The sequence below is a fragment of the Fistularia commersonii genome, chromosome 26 (assembly GCF_037954325.1).
Source record: "Fistularia commersonii isolate RoL2024-O1a breed Wild chromosome 26, RoL_Fcom_v1.0, whole genome shotgun sequence".
NCBI classification, from domain to species: Eukaryota; Metazoa; Chordata; class Actinopteri; order Syngnathiformes; family Fistulariidae; genus Fistularia; species Fistularia commersonii.
The window spans coordinates 11,647,808-11,675,076 of NC_141309.1; the positions used below are offsets into that span (position 1 = coordinate 11,647,808).

Genomic DNA, 27,269 nt, shown 5'->3' on the forward strand with positions numbered 1-27,269 from the left:
CCGTGTAAAGTCTCTGCAAAATCTTTACATGCAACAGTATTTGCAAACATACATATTCCAGTGCATGCATATCTATTTACAACTACTGTGATTGATCAAAAACATTAGAAGACAGCTACAGTGTTAGCTCCAAGTGAAACCTTTAAGAAACAATATAATTTAATACAATTTATATTAACTATTATGGCTAATGTGGCACAACATAGGTTAATGTATAATGCTACTCTCATCAGGCGTTTAATGCATTGTCACAAGGGGGCTGACTCTGGATGTTAAAATGTGTGCATGAAGTGGAAACAAGAGTTGAAACTCAAGAGTCTATGGATTAAAGAGGCATCTTGTGGACATGCCCAGGTGAGATCAGATAATCCAGCCTTTATCTTGTGGATGCTATGAGTCTTGTTTATTTGAATTACATCATGCAGAACATGGTCTCTCCTATATAAAGAGGAATGTTATAGGGAGGCGTAAACATTCATGGAATTACATCTGCGTTTATTTCTTACAAAGTCTCTATATATTTTTTTTGTGTATATACACATACATGTATGTGTATATATACATACGTATATGCATACACACATGTACATATATGTCTGTATGTATATATATATATATATGTATATAAATATATCTATCTTGAATCACAAGACATTTCATGCATAGAATTCTTTGTATTTGTTTCAGATAACTTGCAAACAGCTTTATAAATTGAGGTCATTCCACTGTGTAAGGTGTGCTTTTCTTGGTTTTACGTGATTAGTGCAGAAACACACACTAAAGCCTTACATGATCAGGGGCGTAGCAGAGGGGAAAAGACCCTGCAAATTTGTGCAAAGTGTGTGTGGGTGTAAAAGCAAGCCACGACTGTCCCAGGCACACGAGTCACGAGCACAGTGCATGCAAGGAAAGCTGCACATACTTATGACATAAATATTCTACCTTCAAACTTCCTGTTGTCAACAAGAACATTTGTTAGTCAAACTTGTAAGAAACCTGTCCATGTGCATTCATTGTAAAAACTGCCATAGAAAACCTCTGAGGTGTCAGAGAGAACCACAAGCTTCAGAAGTGAGTTAATACTTTCCACAAACAAATATTTCACAGCTTGAATATCCATACATAAAACTCCTAATATTTAACTAGGTGTGCTATAATTGTAAATCACAAATTAACAGCAACTGCTGACAGATTCATCTAGCTCATCTATATATCAGATTTCTGTCATCTCTATGCTAACCTGAGCAATGTTATCAGTATGTAAACATTTCTTCATGGAAATATACATCATGTTTAGGGAGCACAGTTGAAATATTTGAAGGTGCTGCTGCATGTTTTATTCTGTCTGGGGTTTGGCATGCTTATACGGTTCAAGTGTTACACAGAAGTGTGAGATTATCACACCAAATCAGAAGTAATACCCTGAAAGCCTAATCGATATCAGGCATGAGCTTGACCCAGGGTTTTATGACCTTAAATGATGGTAGATGCCATACCATATTGCTTTTTCTCTGCCAGTGCAACATCTTTTTTTTTTTATCTCAGCAAAGACTATGTCAGGTTTAGCACTCTGCAGCTTACGAGATCACTAACAGGCACGGCTGTTCATTGGGAGAAGGATCAGATACTTTAATGGAATCTACAATTCATTTATGTCATGATTTGTCCCAGAGGCAGATTACATACCCACACAGGCAGAATTTTTTTTTAATAAGATGGTAAGTATATCACATTAGAGAAGAAGAGGCCTGTGAGATGGTCGGATAGTAAAAATTAAATGGAGAAGGGCAATAGGCGATGATGAAGATGCAAACAAAGGAGGGATAAGACATTTTAGCTCATGCTGTTGAGGCGGAAGATGGTTAATCACTGGAGGTATGATTCTCATTCATTAAGGTGTGCCAGCGCTCTATCTTCTTGTCCTTGTTTTTCAGACACTCATACCAATGCTTTAACCTTTCTCCTTTAGCAGTGATGCCCAGCTGACACCCGCCTGTCAAGAAGAAATGGAAGTTTAAAAGGTGACAATCTGTTGAGCGAGTGAAATTTCCCTTTTCCCCATCAAAGCAGTAATTCTGATCAAATATTCACCAATATAGTCATTGGACTTTCCAATATCGTAATCCCAGACAGAGATATCTAAAGTCTTCTTTGCCAGTTCACTGTGTTTGATGTCGTAACCAAACTCCTGCAAAGCAAACAAGACACATAATGCATTAATGTTAAAACCATCCCCCAAATTAGTAACCAATACTATTTATGTGAATTACGGCCCAATCAAGTAGGACTGGATTTCAGAAATAATAATGAAGGTTGAGGCTGCCAAATCGTCTGACGTTGTATATGCTAAAAGAGTACTGTCAGCAAAATGTATTATATCATTGATCTTGCATATGCACTTCAAAAGGGTCCAAACTAATGTTTCATTGATGAGAGATATTCTTTACACAACAACATTTGAGTAGAAAATGCTTGTTGTCTGAAAGTGGAAATCAATTTCAGCACACAGACACTGACTGTCTGGTAGGAGCTGGAAATGAGAGGATTAACTTTAGGCTCACCATGGGAGTGGAAATGAACAAAATATCCATATCCCTTGACATATTGCATTCAAATTTGGAGATTCAGAATATGTATGATTGTACATTCCACATTTAAGCCTAGATATTTAAATGCACGTATTGTACATGTGTATATATATGTGTGTGTGTGTGTGATTGGGAAGGAGGGATCACCAATAGATCGCATAATTAAAGTATTGATCGGTCTTTGTTGACACAGAATTTCATGATATTTTAATAATTGTAGTTTTCCACCATCCACTCTGCCACGAACCTCATTAAACTCTGGATTTAAAGTCCTCTTCTTTATCTGAGTTTTGCACTTGGCCTTCTTCCCCATATCCGGTTTCAGACATCTGTTAATTATTGAGTTACACAAATTAAACCTGGGCCAATTCTCAACAGTTTTATTTAGAACATAAATATAAAAGTACTGATCTACCTACATTTTGACATAGGGGTCAGAATACCCATTAGCATCCATGGCAGCCAGATGGACGCAGCGTACAACGCCCACAATAAGACGGCTCTGTTGGGAGCTGTACATGAGAGAGATCAGAATACGACCACGCTCCTCTACTTCGCCTCCATCTTTAGCAGACTATAGAAGTAGAAGCAGATGGGAGAAAAATAGTTCAGGAAGACTGTTAATGAGATTTGTCTCCACCATTGAAGAAATCTGTTCCATTTAAACATGCATGAAAAGAAAGTTATTGCCTCATCTTCATAGAGGGCGATGCCTCGAGCTCCCCCGGCTGTAGCAGTCCTCTTTGTCTAGGAGTGCAAAAAATATTATCGCAGGTCAAGGCTTTGAGAGTTAAGAGAAAGGCGGGGGAGGGGTGGTCATGAAATTTAAAGCAAAATGATTTCAATTCATGTGAAGCGTTAATAGTATCCTGATTTTAAATGTAAATTTAAACCGTATCGTAATCTATCCTGAACCGCAAGATATCTGTATGACTTCTTTCACCACTCACTCGCTGTCGATTGCGAGCCAATTGCTAAGCCAAGGTTCATCATCAGAGATTTATATTTTTCTCGGCAAATTTATGTGCATTTGTTTTATTTCTCTTCAATGATAGTCTCTAAAAAGGCACGGAAAAAAGAAAAACATGAACTATTGGGATTTCATCACAACCCCTTTTTTTATCAATATCTGCTCAATTACAGAAAATCACAAGCAACAGAAGCGGGCAATAGTGCACTAAAGCTTTATCAGATATCTATATAAAGGAAGAAATTGTGTATGATAATGTAATAAAAAAGACATTCTAGCTCTGAACTTCCGCTTGACATCATGTCTTTTGCTGAGGAACAAATAAACCGTTGATGAAAGCTTTGCGTCTGGCTTGTCTTTGCTTTCTTTGTACATTTTAGGGAAGGATGTGTTTTCCCTACCAGAAACGTTTCATCCGCAACTCTACTGACATCTGACTGGGCTTGATTTACATCCCTACAAAATTTATTTTAAAATCTGCCCTCGCCCTCTTTCAGCTCGATAGAAATACTGAAACCAGTCTCAAATAGAAGGTCAGTACTCAGTATTGTCATTATTTATTTAGTTGCCTTAAAAGATTGGTCAGATGCCAATTGCTTTGATTGCAAAACATTAAAAAACTCTCTGCAGTAACCCCTCGGCTGCCAGGAGAATTAGCAGCATGACTTTGCGCTTTCGCAGGCTGGTTACATGACAGCAGTTTTTGGGAAACGATCAGGATGGAGACTGAATCCGTCCACCTGCTCTCTGTCTCACACACACACACACACACACACATACATACACTCAATCTAAGCTTCACAGTTTGATTCAGTTGTTAAAGAACAAAAAACACTGGACTATTGATTGAGGTTTTAGGTAAAAGCTCTTCTAACAGAGTCTGACAAAATATGTTTGCAAACAAAAGCAACAGGAGGACACAAATCCCAGCTTAATAAATCTTTTACTAGACACGTTTTCTCAGGTGATTGCAGCCGAACGTTGCTGCACACATAAATACAATTGAAACTGCTAAACCTAAACCCTGCTCTGCCCATCTACATAACACAAATGTTGCAAAAGCCTTTTCCAATAAAGTGAACAAAATACTCTGACTTTGGTCAGATTCATGTCCAGGATGTCAGTGATCTCAGCTAAGGCTGCAACTAACTCCAAGAATGAATATTCAGGATCCTTCACAGTGAGTATCCTTTCTGACTTTAAGCCATGTTTCTTGCCTGAGGTGCAGCATTCAAGCCATGTGGTAGGATGCAATTGGATCGTCATACTATCGCATCATTCAACAATAACACATGTTTTCTAACATCATTTATACTCCTACTACACCAGACAATAATAGATGGCACAGCCCTGGTGTGACAGTGAACTAAAACTGAATTTGATCCCCAAGCAAAACAGGTTATTTTCAGGTAATTCCAATCTTGCCTTCTAAGTGTCATATACAGGACTGTCTCAAAAAATTTGAATATTGTGATAAAGTTCTTTATCTTCTGTGATGCAATTACAAACACAAAAATGTCATACATTCTGGATTCATTACAAATCAACTGAAATATTGCAAGCTTTTTATTACTCTAATATTGCTGATTATGGCTTACATCTTAAGAAAACTCAAAAATCCTATCGCAAAATATTAGAATATCATGAAAGAGTATTTTTTGTTTTTTTAATTGCATTACAGAAGATAAAGAACTTCATTACAATATTCTAATTTTCAGAGACAGTCCTGTATGTGGTTGAATGTGACAAACCATTGTCTTCACTTACTGGGACACATCTCTCCAGACACACGTTAAAATTTTTCTTCTGGTTTAGCTTCAGTTTCTTCAGCGCTACCCGTGTTTCCCCGATAAATTCGTTGTGACCAAACTTGTCTTCGTCACAGACAGACAGCCTGAACACATCATTTAAGAAGACAACTTAGAATAGAAAAAAAAAAGTTGAAACATAATCGAGGCTGTCGATATTAAGTGAGTGAGCTAAATGTTTATCCACCTGAGGGTCTTGCGCTGCATGTCTTCCTCTGTCAGGCCATGATAGGTAAGCGTCTCATTCCACATGGGGTTACGAGTGTTCCTCAATGTCTTCGTGCGAAGCTTTGTAGACTGTTGTGTAGACACAGGGTAAGACTACTTGGTAGAATTTACAATTATATACAATCTCAGACATCTGCAGTTGGGGCTGGTCTGTCACGGGATGCATCAATAGCGGGTGTGGGATATTATTTCGGCTGGCGGGCCGCATTTCTTATTTAATTTTTATGCGCGGGCCAACTAGGTGAACAAAATGAAAATTGCAATTTAAATATTTTAATTTTTTGGCATTTTATTGAAATTTTAAATTCATAAACGATCATATAAATGTACCGATCGACATTATTTTGTATGTAATCATCCATACAAAATTAAACAAAAGGAAAAAATACATTTCTAAAGTCAGTATTGATTGAAAATACTTGTTAAAATATTCAAAGAAAATAGTGTGGTGCCCGGATAAAAAAGCAAAACGGGCCGGATGTAGCCCGCGGGCCGTAAAATGCCCAGATCTGATCTGTAGGGATGTATTTAATCTGAGCATATGTATTGCCCTGCACTTTTGCTGTGGGCAAATCAGTCATTTCAAACCACAAGGTGTCAGACTTGAGCTTACAAAAGGTTTTCATTTTTACTATCTAAACCTAGTTTGCTTTTAAAGAGTGTATGGTCATCTATCTTATTTAATGAAAGAAACCACTATCTAAATTAATATGTAAACCGTTTACCTTGCTGGCCCCTGGCAGCAGGTGGAGCTTCACATAGGGATCTGCCAGTCCATTTGAATCCATGGGCTTCAATCCCTGGGTACAAGAAGAATCCCTCATATCATGAACAGCGGACACCAATTACACTAAAGTGCCACTCAGGAGCTCTTTCACATAATCCACTCATTTGTAATTTTCCCTGTGCGTTAAAGTATATGAGGTAGCAGTACCTTTGCTTTGAGGATGCTACAGTAGAGGCTGGTGCTTTCCTGATCGTACAGCAGACTGAACTCCAGAGAGCCCAAAGTGGCTAAAAGAGACCCGAGCAAGTCATTACACTGGACTACTGACACACTGCAATTCTGTTCATGAATAATTGAATGTATAAAAACAGGGTAAAGGCTCTTGCAATTAAACAGCATTAAGCGTGTGGACACAAATGAGAGAAAGCACTGGGACGTTATTCGAGGAAAAGTGCAACGGCAAAAGGACAAATGGCAGCCTTTAATTTAGTTCTATTAAACAGCAGCGAAATTTTGTTAGAAAGAATGTCGATGTAAAAGTAATCAAATAAACACACATCTCCATGGGAGACATTCAGACAACGAGAAACTGCTGCCCACGCACACTTTCCCGGTAGGAGTTGAAGTGCCTTGCTTATAGCTGCTGGAGGAAGAAAAGACTTCATGTCATTTCTTAATTTCTTTGATACAAATGTTAATTATCCTGGGCTGAATCTCACCACCAGTATCTCATAACAGCGAAGAGTTCTTCCAACAAGACCAAGCTCTGTTGGCTCCGATTTGCTTTGGGCTAAATACTAATGCTGGCGCGTTACCATAAAAGTTGCTCAAAGATGCTTAATGGAAAAAAAGCACCAAAAATGTGAACGTGTATACTTCTTGGCTCTTGAGTGGGCACAGTTACCCCTAACAACCTCAAATAACACATTTGCGAGCTTCTATCACACAAAAATGAAAAAGCATTTGGTTCAAGGTTTCATAAGTGCATCTGTTCCAATTCCTGATTATTCAACCTGGCATACAGGGCAAAAGTTCGTGCAAATCCTTCAAATTATTATTCACATATTTTTTTCTCAAGTCATTCCAATTAGAAAATTTGTAAATATCCATTCCTGTGGTAATTACCAGAATGTAAAGTTTAAAACATAGATACATCATGTCCACTGAAATTGGCCAAAAAAATGTAAATATCAGAATGAGAATTATTTCTAACAAGCATAACAATGATCACCATAGCACAAATTGCCGAAACCCCTTTGTTGAGGATGGGTACACGCGTTTATTACTTCCAATTTCTCCATCAGGGGACTTTGTGAACCCAGTGGGAATGAGCTCATTAGCCCTGTTGTATTTTAATTTTTTTGCACAGCACCGTGTTCCTGGACCTAAATAAAATAAATTAATAGCCAATCTCCCTTGACGGCTCATGAAGGCTGATTGATGCTTCAGGCACGATGGAATGACAATTTTCAACTTAAAATTAGATTCATAGGGTTAAAAAAACAACCCATGCAGCTTTACCACTTATGTAATACAACCAGTTAACCCATTTGCAACTTAATTCACATCGGAATTTTGGTTTCTATGATACTCATTTGCATGGTACTTGGGCACCGGATAGTACGGATCAGTTGTAATTCTTAAAACCGGTTGAGGGATTTGGCAGAATAATACTTGCCACGACTACCTGGAAATTCAGAGATCCGAATATTATTGCCAGTAGTCTAAAAGCCAGAGTTCAAGCATCGACACAGCGTGATTCAAAATCCCTCAGGGGAACACTAATGCTTCCAAATTAGGCGCATTTACATGTCAGAACAGTATTTTTTGGCTTTGTTGAAAACAGCACCGATGAAGAAAACACCCCATCTGGTGGTGTTTTGTCAGAAATTAGTAAAAAGAAATGTCAAACTGTACACAAGGTGAAATGAAACCAGACATATTAAACAGTTTACTCAATGAAGAAAGTGAGCAGATGGCATACTCACTGGCTTCATCGGAGTCATAGTCGTTTGCCTCCTCCTCCTCGGCTGGGGGAGGTTGCTGTCGAGCAGCACCGTAGGCAGCGGGCTGCCTCCTGTCTTCTCGGGCAGCAGGGGGGGCTCTCTGTTCTGAGGAGTAAGAGCCTGCGTCTCCTGCAGCTGGAACTACAATTACATCCGATGATCAGACACTACAAACACATTACTACACGGGAGAAAACATTTAGTTTATGTCGGCATGACGGAGGCATAACAGAACCTGGATGCAACACTGTTCGATCTTTGTCAGCGGTACAGGATGCAAAATCCTGTTTGGAGTTGCCGGTTTGGTCATGCACTTTGTGGGGGCCGTAGAGCACGCGCATAAGCGACTTCTCTCTCTATCCTAATGTTTAAATGGGGATAAAACAGATTTATATTGCTGTACTTCTAGACATTGCCCTCAACTCTAACCCACATTCCAAGAAAGAAATCATGTTATGATTTTTGAATGAATACCTCTTCACTATGCACTACCCTACTAATCAAACTTAGCCTCCAACCCAAAAAAAAAAAAAAAAAAAATGGATGAAATTAATGTATGTATGTATATGGTTCTGCGATGGCTATTTGGTTGAGTGGTCACTTCTGACTTCCGACTACTGGTGCTTCGGATCTTCGGTGACTGAATTGCACTTCTTGTAAGTCGCTTTGGATAAAAGCGTCTGCCAAATGAATGTAATGTAATGTAAAAATGTAATGAATAATTTCCCTGAGGCTGTGGCTTTCAAAAAACAAATCACTGTTTTGTAACAACTTCTTCCTCAGTTTAATCAAAAAAGGCTTTTTGAGCCAGTATGCATCATCTAACCGTTATTAAGTTTGCAGACCTCACTGTTCCTGTATCCAGGTTTCTTTATACCAGCGTGTTTGGAAACCTCCATGCAGACTAGTGACTGTGCCCAAGATGAATCTCACCCTGTGGAACAGCATTGGCAGTCGTCCCAAGCTGCTGTCTAGCACTCTGAACCGGTACCATCTTTTTCATCACGACTGGGCTTCCATGTCCCGGCTCTTCAGGATGTGCCCCACCCGTGGCCATGCGCACAACTGATGGTTTAGGGGCCACTGGTGGGTAACCAGCCCTAGCCTGTGTCTCTGGTACCAAAATAAGCAGGAGCATTATGTAGTAAAAGTATATCCGTACACTATTCATAAGAGACAGGCATATTAACACTTCAGGCTCATACTGCAGTGGAATCTATAATATCCCTTGGACTCTCTAGATACTTTTGACGCTGCAGTGTTTTTCTCGCAAAGGCATTGACCTACATAAATTACAACAAGACGTGGCAGTCGGCTACAATCCATATGGCCTCATACGGTCTACCTATAGGGTCAAACTGAATATTCCACTGCACAGGTAATCCAACCTAAAAGAGTGATGTGACCCATCATGCACAGACTTTCCACAGACAATCCGCTGTATCAGTGTGAAGATTCTTATCTTAATTATTAAATACTGAATTCCATTAGTAGGCGGCTAAATTTGAGGAGCAAATGATGGTTGGTGAATAGATACTCAAAGGGGTGGTGTGGCATGAGAAGCGATGTTCAAATGATGTTTTTATGACTGCAAAACATCTCTAAATGGACAGCACCTTCATTTCACCAGTGTTGTAAATGGTTTGTAGTGATTAACATATTCCTCATTTTAATATCAAAAGCTAGGCAATAAAAATGTAGTCCTTAACTCCTCGATGTAACAAACAATTGATGTTAACTTTTGATAATCCCCATCTGTGTTTAAAGAACTTATTGATAAACATACTATTGCAGAAGCTTCCCATTACTCACTGGGAGTTAAAAAAACAAATGAATATAAAATAAGACATCTGGCCAATGTCTAAAACCAATGTGTACTGTTCTTAAAAGAATACAACTTTGAATGGAGCTGAATGGCATAAATAGAAGTCTTAATCTGTTAAAACATTAGAACTATGTGGAATTTTGTATTTGTAGTTTTATGGCCGGTGGCAGATCATGATGGAAGGTGTGTTACCTAGGTGCATTTGCTCATGAAAGAGTTTGTAGGAATGCATACAATATGCACTACAACACCAACTAGTAACCGTTAACAAAGTCGAGTCCTGCTCCAACCACTGAGGATCTAGACCAGTGGTCCCCAAACTACGGCCCGGGGGCCGAATACGGCCCGTATCCAAATTTTGCCGGCCCCTGAATAATACTAGAGATGCGCATTATGATTTTTTTTTTTCCCATTCAGGCCACGTAATCGTGACTTGTACATGCATAGGATGTCACATTCTATTCCACCCTTCTGCAGTCTGAGCCTTATCTGAGGCCCCTCTCTCAAAAAAAAAAAAAACTGGACACGCCCCTGTCAAATAACGCGTAATAATGGCAAAAAGATTAGGTAAGAGAAAAATAGATTCAGATTGCAGGGTATTTAACCTAATAGATGTATTTAACTTGGCAGGTGTTTGTATCAGTTCGGTTTCATAGCCTTCTTGCTTTCTGGTTTCCACAGTGAATTTGATATTAAAGAGCTGCAAACAGTTGTGTCTTCAAGAAAGTTAATGTTCCTTGGTCTTTTTCTGGGAAAAACTTGAAGAGGGTTATTTGGTTATCATATATTTCATAAAAAGTGTTATTTATTTCATTAATAATGTTATGGTTAATTTTCTAATTTTTTTTTTCCTGTCAAAATTCCAGAAAGGGTTAATATTTGGTTACGTGTGGCTTTCTAGAAAACAATAAATGTTTACGTTCCGACACCTCTGGCATCGTCACACAGAAAAAAGTTTGGGGACCCCTCATCTAGACGATGAGTTTCTGCTGAGGATGCTCAAAGTATTCCACAAGTGGAATTTTGCACTTCCCATTGGTGAAGATTTGTCAGATCTTCTATTTATTTTGTCATCTTGCGTATTTATTTGCAATCATAAGAACTCCTAAATACAGACAATTAATGAAAAAGGTCTTCACATTCCCCTGATTAAATGTGACTGTTAATTTCAAACAGCTGACAAAGGGGTACCACATAGGATGCACTCACCTGGTGGTTGCGGCTGGGTTGCCTCCTCTCTGGACTCAGTGGCCTTTGGTCCTTCAGACTCTGCTGCTTCCTGGCCACATGTCTCTTTCGGTTTAGATAAAGGCATTGGTGCGGGTAAGAAATGTTTTGGAAAACCTTTAAAGAACCAAGCGCCGGATCTCTTCCACACCTGACAAAGCAAAGACAATTTTATTTTCATGATTCTGAATGAAAAACCATCCCAATATTGTCGCACACCTCTCTCTGTTCTCTGCAGATCTTGCACAGCCACACAGCGCGTGGCCGGCTGCTACACTGTGTTCCACACTTGGTGCACATGCTCTAGATAAGACAAGGAAATAAAGATTTAAACCTTGGGCCAGAGTAAAATCTCATGAGAAATACATACCAAAAAAAGACAAATTTTTGCTTGGTAATAACTTGCTTACTCACTACCCACCTTTTTGCAGTCCTCACACACCACTGAGCTGATCCCAGGTGTGCCTAACTGCTCTCCACAGAGCACACAACGGGACACTCCATCTCCACACACTGTCTTCTTCATATCGTCAAGCCGGTTTATCAAGCGCCTACAGCAGGAGTGGGTGACACCTCACTTAAAACGTCATGATTAATTAATCTCATTTGCCTCAACTAGTGATATTTTCCTGTACACGTATATGTGAAAAACCCACTCGGTAATTTCCAGTGACTCACCCGATCCTCTCCTGTTCCATGGCCTCCATTTTTTCAGCACGGGCAATCACACTGTTTATTATCTCTTTCTCTTCATCAGTCAGATCTGGACCAGGACCAGGTCCTGGGCCTGGCTGCATGGTCCAGTTGCCCCTGTGAGCCAAACATGTTCTCTAATTGTTCACGTATTAGACATGAAATGATCTGATATATAATCGCACTTCACATGCAGTTGTTGTAGGGGTGCCAGTGTCAATCAAAGGTGGGACGGACAGGGGTACTAACAGAAGGTCACATATTTTCATCGACTTTTTGTACCCCTTTTAGGAAAAATATAACATGCTGACTATTATGGGACTGATATAAACCCACAAAACATAGCTCCAAGTACTGAATACATAGAATGCAGGGTTCACATTCGCTACACCCTGGACAATGGAACCTAACTCGAAAATTCTCTCCCTTCCTCTCTCTCTGTCACGCAAACAGAGCTTGCGTCACATGCGATTAGAATATATGCTGATTTCTTAAGGCTAGAGGTGACTGAAGTCTGAATTCATGTTCCTTTAAGTAGAGACTGATATCTTGCTCATTTTGAAGAGGTATAAAATGTATACCAAGGTTTGAAAAATGCCCTGTATACTGGCTGAAGCAGCAGGTGTGAGAGGATGATCTGTAGTTAAATATACTTAATTATCTAATTGCTTATTGAAAGTTAAAAGGTATTTAGCTTTTTTTTTTCTGTCTCTTGTCTGAGATCCACAACATGCTTCACCCTCGGTTCAACAAATGAACTCTCCAGCTGCAGCTGGCACTTTTATTTGCAGCAATTGCACAGGCTACTATTTGCTGTAGCCTGCATCAAAATACAGCAACTATAGATTTTTCAGCACAAGCTTTGAACTGGATTTCTGGTCAAATTCAGGCAAGAATCCAACCCAATACAAAGGAACATTACCATCACCCTGTTCATTCTTTGCTGACGGAGAACATTATCTTCCGAGAATAACAGTCTGATGAAGGGGATAGACTGGCAGCGCACACAGACTTACGACTCACGTTATCGTACACGGGATCTCATCTTACTGTCCTAATGTCAGCTGAACACTTTTACATAACATAGAATAATTCATTCAGTCTCAATATCATTCATGCAGAGTGGTGGGGGGCTGAAGTCAATCCCAGCTGGTAGTGGATGAATTCAAATTCAAATTTAAATTAAAAAAAAACTAGTATGAGAAGCAGGGTCACAATTTGCGAATACTGAGACTAACAATCATTCAGCCTCCTATTAAAATCTGCAGTAAGATCATGCAAAACTCAACAGAGGCAGGTAAGGTTAACATCCTTAGTTAATATGTCAAAGGACATTATTTGTTATTTAATCTGAGTCTCTCACATTTTTTGCAGAAAAAAATTCTATAAATAATATAATGATTTTCTGGTGATCATAAAACGCCATCCTGCACTGCCCTCGAATCCCCCCGTTTCACCAGGTATGAATGCTTGGGTAAATACAAGAAATGCTGCAATGAAAAACTTCTTTCTGCATGCTATAAAAACACGTTTGTCATATTTATCAGTTGTCACACATTCATACCAATTGATATACACAAAGCAGAGAGGTTGAGAACAGCTTTAGGTACTTACTGCTCTTTATCACTGTCACAGATCACATATCAGAGGGAAGCAGGTGAAACAAAAGATTAGTGTTTAGTGACAGCACAGGCATAAAGAGGGATGTCAACAAGATGCTGTGATGATCCAGCTCACCCAGTGTGCATGTTTCTCTGCCTGTTGTTGGACACCCAGTGATCTGAGCCACTGCTCACCGTGTCTGTCATGGCTGCACTGTCAGTCTGAGGGTGCAGAGGAGGATAGACAGAATCCATGAATTCTAAAACAATGGGTAACTTATACTTGAACTAAAAAAAATACAGTAGCTCTGTATTTCAGGCTCCTACTTTAGGTAGGCATTCTTTTGTTGTCATGATATACCAAGGGCAATGATTCAAATGCGGGGATCAACAAGAGAGGACTGGTAAATGACAGAAGTATCTTCGTAGGAGTAACTTCCCGTCCTGCCGAAAAGAGATCAGGGGGTTTCAAAGTACAGCCTGGCAACTGATGAGGGGTTTGAGTGGACACTCTGAGGACCAGACAGGGAAATGCAGGACACGTCAAGCAAGCAGCCTGAGAGCAGGGCAGAGAGCCACGGCTTCCCAGGAGGTTAATCCTAACACTGAAGATGCAGACAGATCCAGAGGGCCTTTAACTGACTCGAATGATACCCTCTGTTGCAGCAGGGATGACGTCCTATATTGGAGTAGAATAAATTGTGAACTGTGACAAGACCGATGCAAATCAATGATTTAAATAATTGTATTTTCTCTTCTCCCTCTCCCTTTCAACAAATTTGCATAACAATCCTGAAATAGCACCAAAATATTACAGTATCAACTGCAATGTAAGCAAATTTTCTGGCCGAACGTTTACAACCTAATCGGAAATAACACATGAAGTCATTCTTTTCTTTCTACGGATAAAAAAACAAGAATCAAAGATCAAGAAAGGCATGGTGAATATGGCACTATTTATCTGCACAGAGAAGTGTGTTTGTGCACGTTTCTGTGTTTGTAAAAGAGAGCAAACCTATTGTGAACAGTGACAAATGACAATGAAGTGGGTGGTCATTCAAATTTCCGTCATTTAATCGTCAGTGCTAAAAAGTGGGTGGAAACACCACTTCTGTGAAGCTGTGAGGACTGTGCCATCATACATGAATTACAAAACAGATAGTTAGACTTAGCAGTAGTTGTTTAATTAAGGCACAACACAAGTAAATAAACACAGATTTTAAGGGCTTGGATATATACAAATAGATTCATTATTTTGTATGACTTGTGGGATGCATTGTGCTGGAAGAAAATTATCCAAAGGCTTTAATTTTGCCTACTTTTTGCATTCCTGTCATACATCCCAATGACAGTATGCATTTAGCCTAACAGTAACAAGTTAATGTGTATTGATATAGGAAAGCAGATCAATGCTCCCAGGGTTCATGATTCCAATTTCCCAGATTCATAGAGCGCATTTTAGGAATATAAAAAGGAATCTACTTTTCCAGAGTTTCTGTTTTGCAGTCCTACTCGTGTGATTTTTTTTATGTACAAGGCCTATGGAACCGTGATGTGAACTTTAACCTCAAGCTAATGTGAGTTAACAGAATTTTGGATTTGGGAGCATGTCTCAAGGTGAACAGTCTTTTATCTGCTGTATGTTACCTCCGCAGAGTATTATTCTTTCATATGGGAATAATGTAATCAGTTTATTTCTTTGGAAAAGTCACAAGAGCCTGAGAATGATTGTGTCATCAGTGTGTTAAAAATTAACCATGGAGAACATACTTACTGGAAATATGCATTTTGTATTGTTTACAGTGGTTGGGTCATGTGATTGTTGGCTTGACGTAGTAAACCAATATCACCTATTCACACTGGTTTTTAATTTATGGACAAACGGGGTGAAAATGAAGCTTTCAACTTTGCTGGCCGCCATCACCATGCTGCTACCACAATTATTGCTGTGTTTGCTGGCTTTAACACTTTTGACTTTGACTGACATGGTCATATATTTTAGATGTGTACCTAACACACCTCTGTTCTTTTGCCATTAAATCTATGAATGCATGTTCTGATCTTTGCAATCCCTGGCCTATCACATTGGAACTCAATGCCGAGCCTCTCGGTGACTGAAATCAGATCAGTAGTTGCAAAAATATGCACAATTGCTTTTGCAGTTCTGTCATTATAGTATTACACATGGTGAATAAAAAGGTGAAGAAAATCTAAAGTGGTACAGGAAGTAAAACATGTGTGTCTACGAACATTTAACATGAGAGAAGCTTTATATAGGCGATACAAGGTGTACTGTATATTAGGCGTGCGTCTATGTATTGGAAGACGGGGGGGAGATATGTGGACATGTGTGGGTGTGGGCGCAAGAATTGCTTCAACAATACAACATGCAACAGTGTTAGTCCTGAGACAAAGCGTGGACAATCTGAGAAGCCCTGCAGGCTCTGAATAAAAGAAACATGACCCTCAGTGAAGACTTTAGTATCTAATGCCAAGATCTACGATAGTGCAGGAAATACTGTATCGCCACTGTAGGGCAGAGAACCACAGAGATAAGGAATAATAATGAACATGTTAAAAGGAAAATCAATGTTTCTCCTGTCAACGGCTTTTTCCCTTGCAATCATTCCACAGCACTATAATCACGATGGAAGGTCGGTAAGAATTGAAGAGAGCAAAAGGATGGGGGTCGCCACTGTAGTTTGCATTCGATTGCTTATTTTACACCAGAAAACCTTAAGAGTTCACACATTTTTGAGCTACAATATGTTGCTGTGCTGCCTGTGGCATTCACAGCATAACAACAAATTTGCTGTGCAAACCATTCACTGTCTGGGTGTGTGTGTTTTCCCTGTGACACTGCCGTTGCCGCATCCAGTCAACTGAGGCAATGCAGTCTTCAGGGAGCCCTTGTCTTCTTCCACTTTTCAGCACTATATCACCACTGAAACTATACGGTCACTAAATTGTGATAAGAGACTCAAGCCTGGCTCTTGCTACAACACATCCCCAATATGTTAATGAGAGACATGGGGTTTCTGGCCTGGGTCAACATTGACATTGTGGACTCAAAATGACGATGTTTAATGTGATAATTCAAACCGATATGTTCTACAGGTCATGTACATGCATTTGTAATACAGCTTGGACTCCTTTACTGTAGAAATATATAGAGTTAAATGTCAATGATGCCGTTTTTGAAGCGAAATGCTTGTGAGAGGCATCTAGATGTTACTGATATGTGTTTCAAGCCTTGAAATGAAAGCCAAATTAATTTATCCTTCATTTTTCTTGAAATAAACTCAGTTAATGCATATGTTACAGCAGTTTACCATAAATAATTTCTCATTGTCAAACAGATATATTCATGAATAATGATGGATGAAAGGACGACTGGGCATCACAATATTTCATTTTTTCCCTGGTTGTCGATCCCTACCTTCGGATCATATCCACCGAATGTCTCACCAAGCCTCATTATTTTCTGTTATGATGTCATTGCCATCATTAGTCAAGTCAAGGTCACAAATTCAGTTAATCTCTGTTATCCAATTTCATCTCAACAATCAAGACCTGGCATATAAAATGACTCATGTCAAGTGGAAAGATCTTCTCTGGAGAGCAGCAGGTATTCTTCAGTGTTTTTCCCAAAATGTCAGCCTCTCTAATAAAGGTTCCAGACATTGTGTTCTGCAAAGTGGTTTCCAGGAACTAAGCAAGCAATATTGTCCACAAATACAGCAGGCTTGAATAGTAACAGATCATGTGTGAAATGACAGCAGGAAGGAGCCAAGGGAGGGCATCAACTCAGATAGTCATCCGCTTTATCAACATGAACCAGCCATGCAGCAGAATCTCTACTGTATAGAATTTCATATGGGGGTGGAGAGGACCAATTTAGAAACGTATCTCGCCCCTTCGGGCAACAGAGGATGGTCAATACAAATTTGCATGTGAGCAACTTCAGGGATACAACTAATGCATATACCATCCACAGCATTAAATAGCTATATTAAAAAAAGGGCCATGCCTTCAAGTAAGTAGCTTTACATCTGTCTGGATCATGGACATAGAAAAATACTGTTATACATCTCTGAAAAGCAGGTTTGTGAGTCATTACTGCAGAATAGATGACTGAAGAAGGACTGGACTTCTCCATAGCTCCATAGTGTGGCTGTACAATTTTTTCTACCCAAAATTTGGGGTTTTCCACACAGTATGACAAATATAAGAATGAATAACTGGAAGATTATGATTAAAACACCCAGAGCTCAAAATGGGAGGACTCGAGTTGGGAAATTAGTTTTCTCCAATTCCAAGGTCTATGACCATGGTATTTTTACATCAGGATGACGCACCTAGCATTAAAACACTTTGCTTGTTATACAGTCAACAAAATACTTCCACCACAATATTTTCCTTTAAAAAACACATTTGATGTTTCATTCCCCAAAGGATGCTTTTTTTTGTATCAGAGTGTTCTGTATAATGTTTGCAGATGACATTGTGATCTGTAGTGAGAACAGAGAGCAGGTTGAGGTATGCTCTGGAAAGGAGAGGAATGAAAGTTAGTCGCAGCAAAACAGAATATATGCGTGTGAATGAGAGGAACCCGAGTGGAACAGTGAGGCTACAGAGAGTGGAGATCAAGAAGTTTGAGGATTTCAGGTACTTGGGGGTCAACAGTCCAGAGCAATGGAGAGTGTGGAAAAGAGGTGAAGAGACGGGTTCAAGCAGGTTGGAATGGATGGAGAAAAGTGTCAGGGTACTATGTGATAGAAGACTATCAACCAATATGAAAGGAAAGGTGTACAAGACAGTGGTAAGACCGGCGATGCTGTTTGGACTAGAAACAGTTACAATGACGAAAAGACAGGAGGCAGAGCTAGAAGTCGCAGATATGAGGATACAAAGGTTCTCTTTGGGAGTGACCAGGATGGACAGGATCAGGAATGAGTCGATCAGAGGAACAGCACATATTAGATGTTTTTGAGAGAAGGTCAGAGAAGCCAGGCTGAGATGGTTGGGTCATGGACAGAGGAGGGAAAGTGAATATATTGGTAGAAGAAAGCTAGAGAAGGAATTGCCAGGCAGGAGGTCTAGAAGAAGACCAAAGAGAAGATTTAAAGACGTAATGAGAGAGGTTGTGAAGTTAATGTTAGTGTTGGTGTGAGAGGGGGAGGATACAAAGAATAGAGTTAGATGGAGGAGGTTGATTCGCTGTAGTGACCCCTGAAGGGAAAAGCCGAGAGGAGGAGAAGTGTTCTGAATAACTTTTAGGCTTGACAGACAAAATACTTCACTTTAAACTAGGAGGTGATTTTATATGAATGTCTACCATTTCAGAATAATCAGCGATAAAAAGTAATAGGCAAATAATTACTCAGGGGAGTTGGCGTTGAGGAGCAAAAACAATATTTGAATTGTTTAACGACTTAAATGCATGCATATAAATTTACAATGAGTCATCTTTAGATGACAGCTTGTATCTTTCATCTGAGTTATGTGTATATAAGCTTGCCATTGGGTTAACATTTTATAAGGAAATCTTTTACCATGGTGATTCCTACTGTCATTTTCAAGGCTGCCCTTTCAACCTGATATACTAACAGACCTACACATTCATGGTGAGTTTCTAAAAAAAGATTTGTATGATGCAAAATTGTAACTCCTGAGTGTAAATTGCTAGAATTTCTATGTTCTGAACATCTGATTTACAACTATGATGGCTCAAAATAGAAATGGCATTTCATCCAATGCATCCTGGTTCTTTTGCTTTCTGACCTCCTCCTCCCATGATGTTTAATGCTGGGTGAACATATTAAGACTCAAGACGTAAGACTAAAAACATTGAAAATACTCATCTAAACAATCAACTCACATCAGCTCACATCTTAAGACTAGTTTTTAGAGTTTTAATTCTTAGTGTAGTCTAACGTATTCTTACTACGCTGAAACCAGGCTGAGATCAACGAAGACTACGGGTATCACAACTGAAAACTCATGGAAAACAACAATTATCTGAATCTGAATGAGTATCAAAGAAACTTTTTTTTTCCCCAAAGGGCAATTGAACTAGAACAGATTAACCTCTATAATTATATAAAATAAATATAAACATATAAAATAACGGGAGCATAAAGATAAGATAATAATGTGAAGTAACTCCAACATTATTATTATTATTATTATTATCCATCCATCTTCTGCCAGTTATCCTGCACTCAGGGTCGCGAGGGATGCTGGAGTCTATCCCAGTTGAGGCGGGGTACACCCAGGGCTGGTTGCCAGCCAATCGCAGTGCTACAGATACAGACAAACAATCATTCACTCACTAATTCGGGGCAATTTTCCCATTTTTTTTTCCAATAAACGTGCCGCATGTTTTTGGACAGTGGGAGGAAACCGGAGACCCCAGAGGAAACCCACACAGACATGGGGAGAACATGCAAACCCCGCAAAGAAAGGTCCCCTCGTCGGAATCGAACCGGGGTCCTTCATTCTGAAAGCTGAAGCGCTATTATTATCATTATTACTATCGATACGATAATTATTATTATTATTAGTTTTCTTTCTTCAATGATCATGATACGTTGGAGAAGTGACATCATAAAAGGGGCTGTTCTGCCCACAGCTCCTCCATCCTTTCCACTTCCTGGTCGTTCCATACTGATCGGGATGAATTCGCCGGTCCCGTTCATCCATACTGCAAACAAATACTGTCTCTGCCACCAGTACTGCTCTGTTGGTTTTTTGTCTACCGGGTTTTGTTTTTTCCAGTTTTGTTGGAGCTTATCTATTGGTTGTTAATTCAGTCTCTCCAATGACATAATGCTAAGAATTGCGATAATTTCAAACACATTTGATATCGTCGTAAGCCCGAGGACTAGGAAAAAGGCTGAGCCATAACAGCGCTAAGACTTAAGATTTCCAGCTCACACTTACGACTGAGATGACAGGATCGAGCTGCAACTCCGCTAAGACTGTCCAAAGATTCATAGGATTTCCTTATGATTTACTTGCAACTGCCGGTTTTAAGGCTGCAACTGAAAAATTGTAAGGTGTAAGCCATGCATAAGCAAGGTGAAACATGAGTGGTTGGGCTCTTCAGACTACAAATGGAAACCCTTAACAGTTGCAGTAAAAATATCTTGACTTGAATATTAATGCAGATATCTGTTTAAAGAGAATGAGGTGGCCTCGGTAAAGGCTTGGTTAACTTGTTTCCCTTGAAACTATAGAGCTGAAACTATGCCACTGATATTAATTTTTATTACACCCTGGTTTGTGTCCTATTTGTAACCGCACTGAATATGATACTGTAGGACTGCATTGGAATTTCAGGGCATGAATTCCCTTGTCATTCCCCAGGAGAAAAATTGTAAAATAGGTTAATGACAATCAATCAATTTGAATTCTCCCAACTTTCATTTATCTTTTATCAGACTCCTATTCAGATTTTGAAGCCTCGGGCTGGACTTGTAAGCAATGGAGCCGTTATACAGCTACTTCTTTATCGTTTCTTTAGTCCAGTGAAGAGTCAACACCAGTTCAGATGCGCATTTTAAATTAACAAATATTCTAAGGTGCTGATGGTGAAGAGATGTAAGTGTTTTTCAAATTTATGTTTGCAAAGCAGCATACTGCAATTTAACAATCCCATTGTAACCGTAAACATGCTTTCTGAGATGATGTGACCATCAATGTTCCGGCATGGAAAAACACTCTGCCATTCCCATTACAGCTTTAATAGCCACAACAATGTGCCATATTTCACAAATTGATGAGAAACTAACAGTCCTGGGATTGACTGCCTTAGATGAATTTATTATTCATCACGTTGAATCTAGGCGCACCATCAAAGCAGTTTTTAAACACTAAATGAAAACAGCTACTCTGTGCTGAAATGAAGCAAAATAATACTTTTTCTCTTAAATATCTTGCTCCACCACCTTGTATGGGTGTAGTTAACCTGGGCGTGTGTATCATAAAACACAAGAAAGCATACAATCCTCAGATTGAGGACTTTGCAGCTCCATATTCAGCTCAAGTGCTATGATGATTTGGAGATCGTGCATTGGCAATTTTTCTTTAAATAACAAGCCTCAGTTATAACTCAGAAGTGTAATAAACCTAAAAATCATTTGAGAGGACAAAAAGGGAATTTTTCAAAGGTTTCCTTTTATAGCACAATATAGTAGAGGCAGAAGAAAAATGAGCTAGGTGTTATGGGTTATCAGATAAAATGGTAATGGGATATTTAAGTTGTGTTAAATGTCAGCTCAATAAGTTAAACAGAGTTGAACTCACCTCTATCAAATGATACACAAACCAACAAAATAACATTTCATTAAAAATAATGACGTGAAAAAAAAAATCTTTTTAGATTGCTATTGTGAATGTCTGATTCACTGACAGGCCTTGACTGAAATAAACCCAGAAATATTGACAGATCCTTGATTTGCACATGGGCTTTAAGTGTACGACCAGCTTCTATTGTATATTCTGTGGCGACAGGTGAAGGAAAGAAGTTAGTAAAAGTCATTTTAAAAACAAATTAAAAGCCGGGGAAGACAGGGAAAAGTTGTGCAGCCACGGTTCCAACACAATACAAAGACGGAGAGTCCCAAAGACCAATTATTGCTGTAAACTGTTTAAATTAGAATGTAAATTAACACGTAACATATCTATAAACATGACTTATAAGAATCCTTAAAACAATGTGGTACCACAAAAATTGAGAGTTAAAGACAATGATAGTGCACAAGTGACTGTTTCCTCAGATAAATCATCTATGTTGCTGATTGGTGCAGACATGATCTATGACAGTGATTTGCTTTCAGCTTTTCATTGGATTTGTCAGATGCAAATTCTGAATATGCAGCTGCCAGAATTCTTATGTAAAGGGTAACATTAGACTCATGAAGCATTACATGGATTTTACAAATACCATTTCCTTTTGTACATTTAAAGTGCATTCACAAACTGCCCAAGAGGAAACATAGTACTACCTTACGTAACTTGCTGTTTTATTTATATTGACAGTGCAGTCTGTATGTAGATCTTCTTTTGTCTTGTTTAGGCCTTATCTTTGACATGTCTAAAACCTTGTGACATTCTTTAATGTTAAACTTTGGGCTCGGAAATAAATAAATACTGTGCAGTTGTTACTTTTTTTTGGTGGATGTCATCTATTTTTTTTCCAGATTGATAGAATAAATTTACCAATTCAGCTATCACTCTTTTTCTCAATAAATTAACAAATTTCAACACATTTTTTCAAACTGTTCGAAAGAATTTTCAACAAATTGGATTTTTGAATATATAACATCAACAATCAGCCAATCCGTCAATAATCTGCTAGAAATTGGCTAAAAATCTGTAAATAAAACACCTGAGAAATAAGCATGACACTGAAAATGGTAACAAGAATAAAAAGACGAAGGAGTTATCAGAAAATTGGGAGTTTAGGATATTTAGGTGTTCTCAATAAAGTGATCTTTTCAGCTCTATGACCAGCCCTACATTTTATTCACACAGGAAGCTGTCAAACACTGGAGAACAGCACCTGACAAAGCCACTGTCCCTGGCTGTCTCCAAGAGAACCTTGCAACACTAAGCTAAATGTGATAGAAATTTCCACTGATCAATTAGCCCCGGGGCGGGACATGTGAAAAACAACAGCGTACATGTGAAGAATATTTTTCATTTCTCAACTGATATCAGAGAGAGGGCCAATTGTGGCATTTTCTCTGAAGCTCTCTGAAGCTGAAGTCCAGCAGCAAGTACCGACAGAATGATCATCAGACTACGTCACTTGCCGCCCCAGTTCAGGCTCCAAAGATAAACAAGCTACATAGCTCTGCTGAATAATTATCCCACTTAAATGTATAATTATAATTTTATTTATAAAAGCAAAGCTATGTATTAATTCTAAATATCATGAACATTTGGTTTAAAAAGATTATCTCCCTGCAGAGTTTAGCCTCTAATCCTATCACTTGATGAGTGGGGGGTAAAGAGGGAAGATCAAAAACAGGAGACAGCCATCCACCTATATAGTATAACATATGACAACACACTGAGCCTTGGACCGGGGCAATATTGTAAAACACTGCACTGAGAAGCCCTTGACTGCAGGCAGAAAACATCACTCAGCATTTCTTAATTATTTACAACTCTCACCATCAGTGCTTTTCACCCTGTGTACAGTAAACCCCTCTTTATGTTACTCAGATCTTGTTTAAACATCAACACTGGATTCAGAAAATTGAAAAGATGAGAAAAGAGAGGTTACTTGGAATACTGGGTTTGGAGTGTGTTGCATCAACAAATCAGACAATGGTGTAGACAGGCACCGGCTGTGTAAGCAATCTGTGGAGACTCATCACGTTAAAAACAGAAAAGTGTTGGACGAATCCAACCACATTGGGAAGGCAGGCACTGCTCCAGGTCCAGCATGGCAGGAGAACAAAAAGGAAAGGGCATCCAGTGACTAACAAGCTGTTATCCTGCCATCATATTCACCCTTAACAACAAACACACAGACAAAAAACACGCAGGCTGATTTCAGCCTCAAATCATCTTCAAGTCGGTCTTTGGAAAAGACTTTATGGCAGATATGATGCCCAGATTGAGCAGAAAACACTGACCAACATGTGATAGAGGTCAAACTATTTTTATAAAAAATGTATTTTGGACCTATGACTATAAAGAGACCAGAGCACTCACTAAAACTGCACTCCAGCAAAACCCTGCAGTTACATCTCAGATTTGCAGGGAAGATGGTGATTCATCCATGTATGCCCTGGAGGCAATAGGTGGGACTTTGAGAAATGCTAACTGATGTATTGACCTGTAATTTTCCCACAATTTCCTCTTGTTTCATCTCAGGGAAATAAAGAGTTAACCTCGAGGATATTAAATCAGCATGTTACGAAAAGATTAAAAAAATACGATGCGTTTATTTTTCTGCTAACCAGAAAAAAAATGCACCTGTGGTCTGTAAAAATAGCTGGCAAGGCTGAAAACATACAGTACAAGGGTGGCAGCTCCTCAGCGTGATGACGGAAGTCTTGTATTGAGTATCTGGCAAAACTCAGCCTCTGAATATTTAACCTCTCTCTTGTCCCGCTGTCAAATGAGCAGGTACAATGCCACTGGGAGTATTTACCAGCTCTGTTTTCAAACCAGAACCTTTTGTGGTCTGGAACTGATGTTGTATAAACACAGTTGGGATTGAATGCTGCTTTAGTTTTTCTTGTGATCCTTCAGAAAAAAAAAAAAAATATCATCACTGCATGTGTGGCATGTGCATGACTGTATCACAATTATTCAATTATACTCTCGTTTTAGTGATTCTAAAATGGTAGAGGTAGGTCACACAACATGCATATTACTACATATTATTTCACAATCCAGATCGTCATCTTCAGGGGCTATTTTGAATTTGTAACCATCTATTTTGAGGTGTTTCATTAATAACGCCTGCCCTTTTCAATGTTGCAGAGTATCGGTGAATCACTTATCCAGCACTGCTCCGATGACAATTTGAAGATTAAGCCACTCCCTGGTTAAGATGGAACAAGATGAAAAATATGTCACAAATGTGGAAAAAAAATGTCACATTGTAGAAAAGACTCCACAACCAAACTCTGTATCTGACTGTAAGAGCACACAGGGGTACATGAACCTTTTACCAACTGTGGCCATGGCAACAGCAAGATAAAAAGAATCAAAATGATTAAACTGGATTTGTGTGCGTGTGTGTGTGTGCGTGTGTAAGACAGAGAGCGATAGCGTGCGTCTGAATCCACCAGTCTACTGTATGTAGTCATAGAAGTAGACCATAACTGTGCCAAATGTCAAAGCCCATGCTGAGTTGGCCACTGTTTTAGTGTCAGTGGATCAAAAAGGCAGTTACAGTTTGTCAGAAATGATGCATCTAGCATGGCTGAACGGAAGACAAACTGAAGACGTGGGATTCTGCCGACAGTTGCCTTGCATCTTTCAGCTTTAAATAATGCAGATAGCATGCAGAGCACTCCCCCCCCCTTTTTTTTTTACCTTTTTTCCTGCGCACTTCACTTCATGCCCTGATGTTTTACGTCACGTTTTCAGCTGCCTCATTCTTGCTATTTTATTGCCTTGCACAGACGACCGATAGCAAGGTATCACAGTAAGGGTGTTGTCCAATATAAACTGTAGGTGCTCTTATGATAGGAGGTAGCTGCAGATATCTCTCAGACCTTTCATTCAGTCTTTTCTCCCCTCCCCCATTTAATCCCCATGCTCCAAGTCTGTAGGAGGAGTTGGAGATGTTGGAATCACAAGGCATATCCCCTGCACCTTTTCTTTTCTTTTTCCTCCCTCCATTCTCATACAACGGCAGTTATTTGGTCTGGTCCGATGAATCAGTTTGCAAAGCATGTTACAATGACCCTCCCAGAGTAGTAAGAAATGGGTGCAGAACGAGGGAGCATCAATTCACTGGCAGTTTGAATCACCTGCTCTGTGGCTCAGCTGAAGTGGAGAGCTGCCCTGCCCACATCAGCGTTTGAAGCATCATTGATGCTTTTCCTCACAGTCTGCAGACACATCAAGTGTGCACTCCCTCCAAAAAAAAATCCTGCAGCAACGCCCTGGGACTGCAACCATACAATCTCCCACATGACTTACCGGGTCTTTTTTTTCTTCCATCTGTAACCAGGATGCATATCTCCAAGGGGAGAGATGAATTCAAATGTATCTTAAGGGCATTTAAGAACAAAGCTCTCGGTGCACCGAGAGTTCAACTTACCTTTGCCGTGAATAAACAAAGTGAAATTTAGTAAATGGATGCAACAAATATCACTAAGGAGGAAAGCGGCTCTATCCACCCCTTCATATGAATGATAGGACCATTTTGCTGCAGGGCAATGTTTTTCCCCCACTACGTCTTACCTTTTTATGTGAAATAAACATAATCATCAGAAGCATCCTCCTGCTTTATTCATAAAGGATTCTACTCATGAGCAATTGGTAAAAAGGCATGACACACCGTCCCCACTCCTCTTTTGTGAATGAAACGCTGCATTCATTCAACGTGGAAATTGGAATATACCGAGTTACCTGCCACACGCACAGTCCGCAAAGTGTTCAAAGGTCAAAGATGCAACGTTTGTAAATCTGACGAGAGTGCGAATCCCTACCTGAGAGCGCAGCACAGCCTCTCCCACGCCGAGATGTCACACAATGATGCGGAGTAAATGTCTGCGCGGCTCCGGCGGCGTCAGTCACTGAACATGGTTCCCGGCACCGACAGAGAAGTACTCCGTCTCTCGAGGCGGTATCTCGGCGATGCGTGGGGGATTCGTCTTCTCTCCTGCGTGGAGGATGGAAAGCCCTTGATACCCTGGGAAGGAAACCCCTGGAACTGAAGTGATAACGCCGATGCTCAAGTGGACACTTCTCACCTGATGCGATTGTCTCCGCGCACTGGCCGAGATCGCCTCCTAATTTATGCAACCCTGGCTTCGAACTGAGAAAAGCTCTTGTCTTGTCTTTGCTGGTTGACATCTGCGCATTTTTCAAGATGTATTTGAAGTCATAGCCACG

At 39.6% G+C, this 27,269-nt stretch overlaps 1 protein-coding gene across 3 annotated transcripts; it reads right to left on the minus strand.

Moving 5' to 3' along the window:
• Positions 1-749: 749 nt before the first annotated feature.
• Positions 750-27,263, minus strand: LOC147218602 (rabphilin-3A-like). 3 transcript variants are annotated; one of them, XM_086173941.1, is made up of 19 exons: positions 27,128-27,263; positions 26,864-27,036; positions 13,810-13,895; positions 13,687-13,698; positions 12,058-12,189; positions 11,801-11,930; positions 11,599-11,682; positions 11,362-11,530; positions 9,261-9,440; positions 8,310-8,468; positions 6,529-6,608; positions 6,320-6,394; positions 5,554-5,663; positions 5,326-5,452; positions 3,279-3,335; positions 3,008-3,162; positions 2,836-2,917; positions 2,092-2,188; positions 750-1,993 (listed from the first exon to the last, which is right to left on the minus strand). In XM_086173941.1, exons 3-19 carry the CDS (start codon positions 13,878-13,880, stop codon positions 1,863-1,865), a joined length of 1,851 nt encoding a protein of 616 aa, XP_086030067.1. In that variant the 5' UTR covers positions 13,881-13,895; positions 26,864-27,036; positions 27,128-27,263; the 3' UTR covers positions 750-1,862. The 3 variants fall into 3 exon arrangements, with proteins under 3 accessions (XP_086030067.1, XP_086030066.1, XP_086030064.1); XM_086173940.1 differs by lacking the exons at positions 13,810-13,895; positions 26,864-27,036; positions 27,128-27,263 and having other exon boundaries at positions 13,687-13,693; XM_086173938.1 differs by lacking the exons at positions 9,261-9,440; positions 13,810-13,895; positions 26,864-27,036; positions 27,128-27,263 and having other exon boundaries at positions 13,687-13,705.
• Positions 27,264-27,269: the final 6 nt, after the last annotated feature.

Bases quoted from the DNA above. Each gene is read 5' to 3' on its own strand.
- LOC147218602 (XM_086173941.1), bottom strand. From the start codon at position 13,880: ATGACAGACACGGTGAGCAGTGGCTCAGATCACTGGGTGTCCAACAAC. The intron at 11,931-12,057 runs GTGAGTCACTGG...CTCCTGCTGTAG, and splicing joins ATGGAACAGGAGAGGATCGG to GCGCTTGATAAACCGGCTTG. The intron at 6,609-8,309 runs GTGAGTATGCCA...GGTCTCTTTTAG, and splicing joins CTATGACTCCGATGAAGCCA to CCACTTTGGGCTCTCTGGAG.